This window comes from Ceratosolen solmsi, unplaced genomic scaffold (assembly GCF_000503995.2).
Source record: "Ceratosolen solmsi marchali unplaced genomic scaffold, CerSol_1.0 scaffold17, whole genome shotgun sequence".
NCBI classification, from domain to species: Eukaryota; Metazoa; Arthropoda; class Insecta; order Hymenoptera; family Agaonidae; genus Ceratosolen; species Ceratosolen solmsi.
Window position 1 is genome coordinate 861,806 of NW_011948445.1, and position 15,773 is coordinate 877,578.

The 15,773-nt window shown below is 25.4% G+C and overlaps 1 protein-coding gene across 1 annotated transcript in view; it reads left to right on the top strand.

Moving 5' to 3' along the window:
* Positions 1–383: 383 nt before the first annotated feature.
* The window catches only part of LOC105366115 (kinesin-like protein CG14535), a 37,002-nt gene continuing 21,612 nt past the window's right edge, over positions 384–15,773 (top strand). Inside the window, 4 exon segments of the mRNA XM_011504441.1 lie at positions 384–620; positions 4,856–5,045; positions 11,506–11,694; positions 14,007–14,100. Coding sequence (XP_011502743.1) covers positions 586–620; positions 4,856–5,045; positions 11,506–11,694; positions 14,007–14,100 — 508 coding nt within the window. The 5' untranslated portion in view covers positions 384–585.

The following is a 15,773-nucleotide window of genomic DNA, read 5'->3' on the forward strand; positions in this document are numbered from 1 at the left end:
CACAGTGATATTCATGATTCTGATAAATTATTATTATTGAAATCTGTCTTTAACATGAAAATCGCTCGCTTTTATTATCTTCTACTTAAAATTTTTCTTGCTAAGCCTGTTAATGTTATTACCTTACGTTATAAGTATATATTGACTAATAACGAATAAAGAAAATTTTCATCTTCACAAGATTAACACAAGTCACTTAATTTTAATTCATTGGTGTGAACCCTGCTTTAATAAGTATATAGACTTTGTTTCTGTGATTTTCATTACTTTAAAATATTTTCAGTGTTCCCGTGTATAAAATTTATTCACGATTCATAATATTTATTTTATAGGACTGTTAAAGTGAAATTCCTTTTCAAAGTAGTTCTTATTTCTAATATTTTTAAATAATTTATTTTGTGATTATCGATTAGTACTCCATTTTCTTTAGAATGATTGTACTCAAGAAGATATTTTTTTTGCACTAAAAATTTACATTGTATATTATTTAAATATAAATCAAACCTGAAAATATCCAATCTAAAATGTTCGAGACAAAGTTGCGAACATGTTAATCCCAAGAACAAATCAGGACTAAAATACATTATGGCATCAAATAAGGAAGGAAGTGAATCCTCAAGGTATTAATTTTTTATTTTAAAGAATATATTTATACAAAAATTTTATATCCCGATGATCCAAATCAAGATTAAATAGTATAATAAACAAATATTATTTGATAAATTAATAAACAGTTTAGACATTTTTTTGCATTATCCGTTACATATTCTAAAATCTAATTTCTATTATTCTATTCTATTATTTAATTTATTTAAATAGTTATGAAAAATGATTTTTTACTAATTATAATATTAGATTTACGTTAATGTGTTAGTACATATACTTTCATCGTTTATTAATTACAAACATTGTTAAAGTTTATAATTTTATTATTATTTAATTAATTTAGAATGAATACATATTAATATGGAAATGAAATAATAATTATAAATTATTATAATAACTGAATATTTTTGGTTATATTTTAAATATTCTTATATTTTTATATAATGAATCTCAATTGAGCAAACTCATTTTGTATGGGTTTTGAATGAATGTCAACTTATTTAATTGTAAATATATAAATCAATATACATATATGTATAAGAATAAATATCTTCTTGCATAAAAATATATTTTTACTTTAAGTAATAATTAAAGTGCACTAAAATTAATTTTCAAATGTTAAAAATTTTTCATAATTTTTTTTCAGATTATATAAATATATATAATTAAATTATCTGTAGTATTAAAAATTAATATAAAGCAATTAAAACGTTAAAATAAGAACAATTAATGACACAACAAATTTCATGTATTATTTTGGCAATTATCATTTTTTTATTTAATTTGAAATTTTTATGTTTGTTTAACTTAGATATTTATTGTTTATTAATTATAAAATTTAATACAATAATATTAATATATAAAAAACAAAAGTTCTCATTGTTTCATTAAAAATTTTAATTTAAATAATTTAAAATTTATTCTTTATTAATATTCAATATATTTATAGTATTTACGACATATTTCATTGTCATTATCTATGTAATTAAATAATTAAATATTAAACATCCATTTGTAAAGATTACAATGAAAATTTTGATTTTCACATTTATAATTAATAAATAATTAAATAGATATTAAAAAATATATAAGAATAAATGTATTGTAATGCTAGTTCATATTTCAATATTTATTTTTAATTAATAAAAATAAAATATTTTTTATTTGATAATTTTATTTGTATTTAAAATTTTCATTTAATTTCTTTCTCAATATAAACTATCAATAAGAAAATCTAGAATAAGCTTAAGAAATAAAAGAAAACTAGATTTCTTTTAATATACATCTAAGTTTTATTTTAAGATACATCCAAGTTTCATTTTAATATACAGTGTTCGAGATTGCGAGAACTTTTTCCTTGCCATAAAACATCCCACGGTCATTGGCGGCTCGAAAAGGTCAGTACATCTGGAAAACACTCGTGAATAGTCATTTGTATTTATTTTCGCATTTCAAACGCACTCATTGTTTTTTGTCCCGTTATTACACGATCTTGTTTACTGGAAAGAACACGACGAGTTTGTTTATGCTAGGACATTTTGAGAGTGACAGATATACGTAAACTATCGAGTAGAAAAACAATTCCAAAAATTCATTGCAACTTAAAACCCTACACGTGCGACAACGGGTATTCTTCGGCACACGTGCGCATTCAATGTCATGAGACACAATGCATACATTGTTGTCAAGTACGCCGAAAGTTGCCTCTTGCACGAGCTGAGCCATAACGCTTGACCAAGACCCCCCCCGTCGCTAAGTCCAAGAGAGGGGCAAGTCGACTAATTGTAAGCGGTGCCGCCGAAGACACTTCGATGTTATCATCTCCAAAGCCTAAATTCTTTGGAAGTGGGAAAAGAAGCGTGCATGCTCAATCATGCTGCCCATAAAGCCGCGCTCTGATTGGACACAAAAAGGGAAAGGAATCCCAAGTGAAAACCATAGTCAAAATATATTTAAGAGAGACAATTACAAATTTATCACTCTCGATAAAGTCCTTATTCTAATAGGAAGTGGAAACTCCCTTAACGTAGTTCAGACAACATTCGTTATAAGTCCTCAAGAAAAGTAGACGTAAATTTCCCTTATCAGAGTCCGAAGACAAGTACCATTGTTAAAGTCCTCATTGATGAAAGAAGCGGAAAGTCCCTCAACTGAGTCCACGATTAGTCTTCGTAAGTAGTATCAACTACTCCAGTTATCATAGCTAGTACATTAGTACACTACGCCAAGAGAGAAAGGTAGAACATCCAATTACCTCAGGATTAAGGTGCGTTTGCCACCGCAAATATATAAAATATAATATACCCAACAACGGTTCAACAATTGGTAACAGTAATAATAATCATCCTTGTAATTGGAAATTAACGGAATAAACAGAACAACAACTAGATATGTTACTATAAAAGTACAGTATGAACACATTAAATCTAATTTGTTTAGTTTTACTCAAAATTAGAAATTTTAGAATCAAAATGTCAACCTAGTTAAACTAATTAAATGAATTACAATGGCAGGTCTGTGCAATTAAAGCTGTAATAAATATAACGTTGTAAATATTAATATGATCTGATTAAATAGTAATATACTTTAGTTTTACAATAAAAAAATTAAAAAATTATTGTTTTAAGAAGGTTAAATACTGTACTATTTTTTATTACCTCCATTTCTTTTATCTGTAGTGTGCAATAAAGATATATTTCTCATTTTCATATACCTTCCATATTGTGTGCATTCATAGAATCGCTACCTTGAGAATTAAAAATACTAGTTATATTATAGAAAAGTATTACATACCGAAGTACACATGGTCATTCTATACCGATGATCTTAACTGGTGGATTTTGTCTACAATTCTTAATCTTTGATTTACGATTGAATCAAAGGCTCTGATTGAACTTTTTCTATTTACTTGGAATTATGAAATTCTATCAAATTATAAATTTCCTATTCATAAGTTATATATTTTTTATTTTTTTAACCCATGCTACATACTTTGATCAACTATATAATCTTTTCTATTCGTCGCATACTACCACTGCGTTTTGCAACAATGACGCTTCCTAAAACACAAAGTAACAACACCAATTAGACTTGCCAGAAAGATAAATGAAAAATTTTCATATTAAATATAATTATTTTTATATTTATTTAAACTATATTACTTCTATATTTTCGTATATTGTTTTTTTGGTGTAATTATCTTTATTTATATAAATATTAGTTTTATGCAAAGTAATATAATTAAATTTTTAATAAAAATTTATCACTTTTTAGTCGAACTGTCAAAAGTACAACTAAGCTTGAAAGCATACATAAAAGTAAAAAAGAAACTTAAGTATTAGTATTTATTTCATTTTAGTATAACTTTATATAGTTCTTTATTTTTTATTCTATATCGAACTAAATACATGCATTGTTTTATGTATTTCCATATATTTAAAAATATAAAGTCAGTGATATGAAATTTATAAACATGAATTTAATTGAGGGCATTTTATATTCATGTTTTACTTCGAAAGTAAAGTAAAAAATATTTAAATACTTTCAATTACTATGATTATAAGAAGCATAGTATTTATTTATTATTTATTATGATTTATAATGCATATTATAATAAAATATAATTATTATTATCAGTTACTATTATTTGTAATATAATATTTTTTTGAAGTCTAACAATAAAAATTTATATTAACATCACTTTATTCAAAAAAACTAATTTGTTGTGAAAAATTTAACGTTGCCTCATTTTCTTTATATATTGCTTACTATAAGTTGATTTGTGCGCACATGGTATACGAGAATAATATTAAAAAATCTACCATGTTTAATTATTTATTCACTAGAATTTATTATTTTTCGTAATCTTCAGACTTGCATCCAAAGTAAGTCTCCGTTTTAATAATAAAAAAAAAGTGCAAACCATTTTTAAAGTTTTATTATGACATTTTCTAAATCGAATAATTTTATATATATTGAAAATATATTATTTATTTATACTTAATTATTTATAATTTTATATTTATATTTAAAATCTAAAAACGATTTCCTTTGTTATATTAAGGAAACCACCCTATAAATTTAATTTATTGCTGAAATTCGCAGTTAACACATTTTTATAAATATTTTAAAGATTACTGGTAATATTTAAAAAATAATAAGATAAATAGTCAAAACGAATGATAGTGAGTAAATCTCAATGTCAAAATTGAAAATCTGTTAAAATATAAAAAATTATATCTATTTATAGAAAAATACAAAAACTAAATTTAGTATCAAGTCCTCATCGTAAGTGGCATTTCGATGACGAAACCCCAGTATTAGAGGAACAAATCATTTACGCAAACGGTTATGCATCATTGATATTCAAATCTCCACCTCCAACACCTCGAAACTTACTTAGAAGAATAGGTACAAAACAACTTTCTGGAGTGGGAAAAGTAAGTATTGTACATAATTAATTACTGTTTGCGTTTATAATTTTTTAATAGTACATTTCTTAATGAGCTTAATCGAATACATTTAATTTTAAAAATTTATTAATCTTTTCTAAATTTAAAAATATTTTTCATTTAAGTAAAAATTACATACTTCATATAAATATAAATTTCAAAATTTATATTTATATGTATATTTGATATTTGATATTTACTATAGTCTGTTGGCAATATTCGTTATATATCATTTCTATGTAATATATATTTTAATTCCATATAAATAAATTAGATACACCACATTCTAGGATTGTAAATATTTTTTTTTTACTTGCTTATGAAGTTATATATAAATTAACTCATTCACATACATTTTTATTTTTTATCTTTATTTAATATTATGGCAAACACTGTATATTGAAAGTATAAAAGAAAGATGAAAAGATATATCGAAAGGCATTCCAGAGGTATTAATTATAATATTATTTAAAACAAAAGTAAGTAAAAAGAAAGATTTGCATATCTTTCCTATTATTTATTATTAAATAGATATTAATTTGTATTAAAACAACAATAAAAACTGAAATAATCATTGTGTTTGCAATATTAAACTATTATGTTGTAAATTATAAGTTAAAAATCGTATATATCGTAATAATTTTATGGATATGACTGTGTATCTTGAAGTTGAGGTAATGCTGATGTTGTAAATATCAGCCGGTGTAGTCATTCATGCTCATGTTAGCATGAGAAGATGGCGTTTGAATCAAGTATGCTCAAATATGGAATATCTATGATCAACTGGAATTTAGTAAGAAATCAATTATGCTTTAATTATTAATGGGAACAGTAACGAGTCTAGTCACAGATAAGAGTCATTAATAACAAGCCTTCGAGCTCTTGAAGAACTTAATGATATGTATTTATGGTCGATTAGTCGATCTATTGTTGATCTTCCTTGACAACGTGTTTAACGCATAGCGACACTTGTGTCGACTGTTGAGGGCCTGTACGGTTTCGAAGTGTTAGTTCGAGAGAGCGTAAGTTTGCCCGATCGACTCTAGTGGACCTGTATGGTTTCGAAGTGTTAGTTCGAGAGCGCGTAAGTTTGCCCGTTCGACTCTTGCGGGCCTGTACCGTTTCGAAGTGTTAGTTCGAGAGAGCGTAAGTTTGCCCGTGTGACTAGCTTATTTAATAATATAAAGAGATGTACCTTTTGAACTGCTGACAAGGTATGTTGAATTACTGCGTGGCTGATTACGATTTCAATTGGGTTCACTGTAAAATCACTGTCTAATCTGCTGATTTCCTTTTAGTAATGCATGTGTAATTTTAGTAGGCTGCCGAATGTGTGGCCACGTATCGTCTTCACAGTATATTAAAACACTGAGAGGCAATTACACTTAAGTGAGCACGAAGTAAAATTACAATGAGCGTATGAGCGTATGAATACGCGCACGAACCGAAAGTTTGATCGTTCCGTGGCGGCTCTGCTGAAAATACCGACCGTCCCATAGCGGTCCTACTGAGGGCAGATCGAGACCCGTGTACCATGGTTTCTACTGGTAGATGGTTAGATCGGTTCACTATGGTCGGTCACTGCGGTCGAGTCACGGCAAGATGTTAGCCGCAAGCGTAGTTCAGCGAGGGTGGTTCATTAAGAGAGCCGGTTAGCAAGCAAGAGGCTTTCAGCAAGAGAGATTTTCTATATATTTATGCTTTATATATCCACGCGGCGGTTCAACTTAGCTGGCAACAAAGCATCGTCGTTGTTGCATTAATTCTTACAGGAGGCGTAGAAAGAATAATCTAGAACCTTCGAAAATTCGACGAAAGTAAAGTAGGGCGTAATACCTTTGTGTGATCTTATAGTATATTACATTTCATGTCGTAAAACTTGCTGGGACTTGCCAAGTTTTGTTTATAAACATTCGCCTGAGTGCACGTCCCGGTCCGAGTACGCATGCCGTGCGCCGTACAGCGCGTATGACCCACTTTTTCTTAAATTCGTGGAAACTGCATCAATCTCGAACAGATATACATGCTTTATTGCATTGCAAAGTTATGAAATAAATAAGAAAGAGAAGGGCATTATAGTGAAAGGGAGAGTGTGTATAATTAAAAAAAGAATTATAAGAGAAGAAAGTGCAAAGAAAGTAATGTAATTTAAAAAATATGTAAATAAAGATTTTATTTGTATTTTTATTTTATACTCCAAGAATAGATCTTGCATTGTAAAAATTTATTTATATATATATATATATATATATATGTATATATAATATATTCATCATCGCTTGATGAGTTGATATCTGTTCTCTTTATTTTCATTTAATTGTTTACTACTATTAGCTTTATCACTATTCTGATTTATATTTTGTGCTTGATTCACTTTATGTACCAAGTTTTAACGCTTCATTTATTAGTTTACTTTTTAGATTCTTTGCTATGTATATTTTTTACTATATATATAATGTATTGGTGCAGCACACACAAATAAATATTAAGAATTATTCAATAATGAAGAAATATATAAAAATTTAAAATAAAAAATTTATAAAATAAATAAAATAAAATAAATAAAATGAATATATAATCATTCAAGCTTAATTAATTAATTGCAAACCTAATTAATTATCTTTTTAATATTATTATAAAGATAATATAAGAAATATATATTCGATTTTTAAAAAAGTTGTACCACTAAGAATATTACTATGATCACTTTCATACGGATGGTATTTCTATTTTTTGATTTTTTTAAAATTTATTATTAAAGACAATTATTAATAAAGATAATTACTGATAATGAAAGCTATTATAATTTATCGAAAAATATGCATGATACAAAATATGATATTTACAATCATGCATATAATATACAAATATAAAATTATCTTTATAGTCTATATGCTATATACTCATAATTTCCTTCTGGGAAATTATCAATATTCATTTCATTCGTGAATAATAGTTTTTGCAAATAAAATCATTAAAATACTTATTTTGTTAATTAGCATCATACTGCGTCATCAAATAAAATTAGAATATTTCAACAAATAATATTTATGATGCTCAATTCATTAAAAATTTAAATATTACATTTGAAATGTAGAAAATAGAAAATAAAAAATTGATATAGTTATTGGATTGAAAATATTTACTATAATAATATTATAAAATAAAATGTAAAATTTTTAAGTTGGCCATTATCGGAAATAATGCATTATATCTACTAATAAATAAATTGATATTTAAATAATATATACATACATTCTAATAATTTGGTTTTTATACAGGTAAGAAAAAATTGAAACAAATTTTCTTATTATTACAATTTAAATATTTGAATTGAGATTTTATTAATTTATGTTTATATACATAATTTGCCATTTAAATTATATTAAAATAATTTATTTTATTTTTTACAATTAAACATTCTTTTGTACATTGTAAAATTAATATAATACATATTTACATTTGATTTATACAAATATATAACTTTTATTTTAATTTTATATTCTTTACGCCATAGATAGTTAGTCAATTAAAATTCAATTAAGTATACGTCAAATAAAGGTATTCTCTACTTTTGCTAAGCTAAATATTATTAAAGTTATAATAATGTTTTATGCATTAGGGGAAAAATTCCAAAGGTTATATTTCATATCAAGGAAAAACCTCAACAGTTAACATTTCAGGGAAATGATTCAACGGTAATAACTTCTAAAAAAAATTGAAGAGTCGGAAAAGCCGGTACATCCGAAATGATATAAGTGCAACACGAGGCACATTAGCAGACTTTCGGTCATTAAGGCAGTCAGTCATGGCATGAAGTCTAGTCGACCAGCAAACTACTCATCACGATAGAAGGAAGACGAATCAATTATCCCGTGCTGCAATTAAAACGTATTGATATTATCTTCTACATATCAAGAAAACGCCAGACGAAAAAGACACTCCCTGATCAGGAACTTGAATAATCAGTTGCTGATCCTTACAAGACCAACAATATCACTTTCATGGAGAACCATCTCGAGTAGATAAACCATCAACCATAGGAACAGGTCCAAGCTATGGCATCTTCGTGATTGAAAATAGGATAGACCTTTCCATCGCATAATTTCAACATATCAATAATGTAACTGTAAATCAACCATAATAAATCATATTTATCGAAGATTTATTATTTTACACATTTTACATTTTACCTTTATTCTACAGAACTTCGACTTAACTGCTTTCCCAGTACCCGCTAGGGCGAGCGGTAAATTAAAGCTATCGAAACATTGGCAGTTCGAGCCAGAAAATAAAAGTTTCGAACAATTTATTATATATATTTTATATGGCATTTTTTAAATTTTCCTTCGTAGCAATCAAATTAAATAGATTCTTTGTTGTTAATTCCGATAGTATTTTTTATATATAAACTAGAATTAATTTATATTAAATTGCATCGTATAGAATACTGATAGCTTATTAATTATATTTTTGTTTTTATCTAATAAGAATTAACAGTATATTTTATTTAAACTTTATATTTTTAATTATATTAAAGGGTTATCATTAAATGTAATGTAATGTCACATTAAATGTAAAACATTAAGAACTACCGTATTTCTTTTCTTACATTTTTCCTTATATTTTTCTGGTTATATCTTACATCATTATATCTGTTTATAATTCCAGTCATCCGGTGGTCGAAAGACCAAGATGATTGAATTAGACTATGGCGACCAGTTTCCTGGTGGGAGAAAAGTGCGGACAAGTGAAAGGGATAGCGCATTAATTCAATATTTAATACATTTGTTTTTCGTGCTGTTTATTGCGTTTTACTTTACAAACTACACAATAATGATTCTAAGTTGATGATGAAAATCGTTGAAATCTTGCAGTTCCGTGGTGGTTGTCACGGGGCATTATCATGCACTACATGCAGAGGGCGTAAACTCCGGATCCTCTTGACGTAGTATGCTTGGTGGTAGTTTATTACACTGAGAAGTAAGAGGTCGTAAATCTCTTGACAGTTCGTGTAATGCCACGAGATGGTAACTTGTTGAGGTTTCCTCACTTAAAAGGCCTTGTTGGCATTTTATTACTTCTGTATTACTCACAGCAGGTACTCACAGCGATGTAATTCTCTTAATCAAATGTTTACAAAACTCGAGAGTTAAAAGACTCATAAATTTCCGAAAGCTAGTCTTGGAAAATGCTCAAATTCCGAACAATTTAATTATATTTTAACTTATACAATTCTTAAAATAATTTAAATAAATTGCAAACAATTTGAGTATGATGAAATGTATTGAAATGAAACAATTTTATTGAATGTAACAAGTGTTTATATGTTACTACATATTAAATGTGTAAAAATATTTATAGGAATTTTACGGTGATTAATGTATTATAGTATATTTCTTATGAAATATTCAGTTTCTTTCAATAAATAATTTTATTTCTTTTTCTTTAAATGTTGTATTTAACAAATTTCGGTTAAGAGTTTCAATATATAAATATGATAAATTTTGTTCATTGATTAATATTATTAATTTGCATTTATTAAAATATATCAATGGCATTTCGTCAATTTATATTTACATTTTCTTGAATTCGTAGTCTATATATCTGATAAAATTACAACAATCAAGCAAAGATATTATAAAATTGAAAGTGGAACATTAAAATTCAATCTTGTTAAAGAATAACCCATTTTATTACAATAGTATTGGAGCAATGATTAAGCAGTATATAAAAATTTAAGCAAAATTTTCAGACTTTCTCGTGTAATATAATAGAATTGCTGTTGAAGGTGATATTTTTAAATAAAATAAACTTAGATATTCATGTTATTAACATTTTTTAAAATTATGTTTAAAATACTTTAGTGTCATGCTTTTATCGTTCTTGTTATCAATTTTTATCGTTATTTATATTGAGTGTTTTAATGATGTTTAATGTATCATAAAGAAACGATATTATATTTGCGATGTTATTAATACAATGAAACAAAATACTACATGTAGTTAAAAGTATCGATTTTCCATTTTTATTCAATATTAGCTTTATAGAAATTGCGAGTTCATTCTATTTCGTCCTTAATTTTCTGATTTCCAATTTCATAGACGTTATCACAGTAAGTCTGTCGTTATTAAACCTTATTACCATTCTTTTAAACTATGTATTTAATACTTTAATTAATTTATTTTATTTTTAAGTAATATGTTTCAATTCTTTTAGGTATCAATTTGTATTTCTTATTTGATTTATAATTTTATAAAAACTTATAAATTTAATTACATCATTATTTTAATAGTGATTTATCTCAATTAAATTACAATCCATTCACGTAACATACAACAATTGAAAATTAATTGCAATTTTATTTTATCGTAAAAATATGCATATTTCTCATGGCAATTTTTAATAAAAAAATTTAATGATTTAATATTTTTATTTGTTATTTCAGATAAAAGTAATGCTTAGAATTTCATCTGGAGATGGTAGCTGCTTTTTTAGTGTAGATAAGCGAAAAAAACAGTTAACATTAATCGATCCTAATCCTGATCATTCGTCAATGACAGAAGAACATAGACAAATCATTGCAGCACCAAAAATGTTTACTTTTGATGCTATATTTACTGGAGAAGACTCACAGGTATTTTATCAACTTTAAATGAAATTAACATACTCGATTCACTTTTTTTCTAATTATATTTTCTTAAAATCTCATCAGTTTTAGAATACCTAAATTCATTTAAATAATTTATTTAAAGAAAATATCTTTTTAAATCATTTGTTGCTTCATAGTTTTTCTTATTTGCTGAATTATAAAAACATTTTACATTCTATTTATTTTAGCTTTTAACTTTTAATGAGAATTTTAAAATTATGAAATTTTTTAAAAATAATATACTATTTTAGAAAATGATTGAATATTTGAAATGAAATTTGTTTTTTTTTACAAAAATGTTATTAACAGAGTTTCTAAATTTAATAATTGTTCAGGAAGGTTTTTTTATATTGTAGAAGATATTTCAAAAATATTATATCTTTAAATATTTAAAACCAATTTCTAAAAGAATATTTAGTAATTATAAATATATCGTAATTTAGAAGTAATTATAGAAACCTTTAAAAACTATTATTTCATATTGAATTAATTTTGATCAATAATATTTCATTATAATAAAATAAAATGCAATGCCTAACAATATGTCCATTAAAGTTTGAATTTGCTGAAAGAAAGTATTATCCTTTTTCTAATGAATATTATGGTGATATAATCATTTTCCAACAAGTACTATACTATTATAATAATCTTATTCGCTAGATACTGTATGATTTAATTTTATCATTTCAAAATAATTACAATATTAATATTTGGATATTATATAATCTCATTATTTTAGAATATCATAAAGAAATAATTATAATTTACATTATAATGAATTTTTAGTTTTAACATATTTTACCTAAGGCTTTTTAACAATCAGACCATAAAAATCTACCAGAGTATAATCACAGAGAATATTATACTTTGTACAATTTTTTATTTAAAATTGTTTTGCTTATATTGTTTTTTACTATTTTTATAATTTCTGACATACATCTTTTTCATATATATAGATACTGATACATATATATATATATATATATAGATATCATATATATAGATAAGATACTGATCCCCATTTTCATTTATTTTCTATTTGTACCATCCAGATGATTTTAATCATTTCTTATACAAGGATGTTTTATACAAAGTTGTCTACAATGTTTAATTGACTAAATATTTATTGTCAAGTTCTTTACATATTATTATTATATTATTATTACTGTTTTTCAAATAATGTTTAAATATATTATTCTTTATATAACTTTAAACATCATTCATTTTTATTATAATTACGGTTCTGCAAAGCATATCTTTTAAACTAAATCTCATTTTTTATTGGCTAATAATGTCTTTTTTACATATTTTCACATTATATCATTTGAATTTTCTTTTGTATGTGAAGATTGAATTTGTAAAAATTTATATATTCTTTTTGCTTATTGTTCTATATTTTTCATCATTATATGATAATTATTTTGTGTTGTTTATCAATTTTATTGTTTACGTTCTCATCTTCTACATATTTTTTGTTTATCTTTTATATCTTCAATTTCTATATTTTTTTATCTTCATTTGAACCAGATACAATACTTCTAACTTATTAATAAGCTACATTAATAATAATGTTTTTCAATAAGTATGTAATTTCTGAATTATTTGTATTGTTGGTCTCTGATTTATGATACTATATCATTAATAAACCCTATTCTTTCTATATTTTATCCAATACATCTGACATTCGTACTCTTGGTTATTTTTTTTATAAACTATTTTTAAACCTTAGAATTATTTATTAAAAATTGTTATAAAACTTATAAAATTTTTGAAGGTATTATATGAGAGTTTTATAAAATAAGATGAAGAGTTTCAGTATTTGAACAAGATTACAATGCATTGAAAGGATTATAGTTGTATTGTTATTAGTATGAAAAGCAATTGCGTTTAAATAATAATTTAAATAATAAATAGACAAATATAATACTATTTAAATGTAATTTTTTCTAAATACATACACAGTATATATTTTATAAATCCACAGTAGTTACATACTTACAAGATTCAAAGAAATACTAATTTTGAAAGATTTAAAAATGTAACAATATGGAGAATCGAGAGCAATAACATAACAGACCATAATCTAATAAAATATATTGAGAAAATTAAATCATAGTCAATTTAAAAATATATAAATTTTTGTATATTTTTATGAAATAACTAAAAAAAAAAACGATAAAAAACTATACTAACCTTTAATTTCACCCTTTATAAATTATTTTGTTATCTATAATTAATCCAAAATATTAATTTTTGTATAAATAACAACATTTTTCTATAAAAATATTTAATTGTAGACAGAACTATGCTCGAGTGCTCTTACCGATATTATCCACGCTGTGATCAACGGAGTGGACGGTTGTTTATTCTGCTTTGGACAGGCTGGCCTTGGTAACTATTTTTTCCTTATTGAGTCTAATGAAATTCTATTATATTATTCCTTGTTACAAATATAATTAATGAATATGTTTTATGTATATATATATACAATATAATCCAATTAATTTATTTACAATTATTTTTGTTTTTATATATATATTACAATACAGCATAATTTATTGTAAATCGTATTAATGGTTTCTATATAAATATGTAGAATATGTATATATTATATACTATACCATATTATTAAATACTATTTAAGTTAATTATTCATCTTAAATTAATATGATAGTAAAAAATATAATCATTTATTTCATTGATGTCTAATTGAACAGTGAATCAGAATTTACTTAATTGATAATTGACTTAATACTAAGATGGACTATAATAAAAATTACTAATATTAGAGTGTTATTTAATGCCATTTTACCGATTAATTAAATCATCCGTTTCAATAATATAAATAATAGTATAGAAATTTGATACAATTGTTTAACTTATATTGAATATTTAATATAATTTAATTCTATATATAAAATATAATATTATATATATATAATATATAATAATATATATATAAAATACGTATTTTTTATAATAATCAATGAACAAGAATAACTCATTATTTAAATATTGGAATCATATTTAATATATTAAAAGAAGCAATTAGACAAGATTAAAAAAATATTGAAAGAAAAATCCATTTTGCATAGTGTTCTTAATTGTTTGACTTCGTGGCCGGAACTGCCAATGTTTCGATAGTTCTAATTTCTGCTCGCCCTAGCGGGTGCTTGGGAAGGAGTTAAGTGGAAGGGCTGCAGAAATACAATATACGTTTCTTAGAAAGTATGGTTTATTTACAGTTACACTATTATTGATTAGATTTATATTAATGGAAGGGTATACACTATATTCTGTCACGTCCTTGCATTTGTTTGGAACTGATCTTGTGTTGAATAAGTTGTTTTCTCGAGATGCTCCTTGAGATGTTGATGTTGTTGTTGAACTTGTAAGTATCAGCAACTGATTATGCACACTCCTTATTAGTAAGTGTAATTTGTACTATTAATCATTGCGTGATGCTAGTTTGGTAACAATTGACAATAATTTAGTATACTTATAAAAGTTTGGTTTTATGTTACTATTAGCCTTTGCTAATCTTGTAAGGATTAGTAACGATTTTGATTGCTTTTGCCAATCTACTAAGTATTAGCAACGATTTATGCCTTAGACTTATTTCACTCACAGAGATTCAGTAGCCTTAATCTGATCCTGAGATGAATAGTTCACCATCCGGAATGCTATGTGTTCACAGTGATGTTGTCGATTTTGCAAGGATCGGCAATTATTAAGCACACTCCAAGTGCGGGAGCGTGTCTTGAGTAGTCTGTCCCTTTAGAGTATGAAGGACATAGCGTCAACACCTTTCAATTGCAGCACAGAAAGGAGAATTAATGCATATTCCTTCTATCGGGAGGTCACTTAGAGCTTGATCATTACTTTATCACCATTAAGTGAGAGTCCTCTTTTTCCTTGACTGCTCCACGTAGACGGCGATTGTATCTGTGTCGTTCCCACTTTTAAGGCCTCTGACAGTGAGTCCCCGCTTAAGGACCACCTCTGCCTTAGGTTTCTCCAATGACGACTGAGCGTGCGCTCCTCTGTCTTCCATCTTCAGAAAG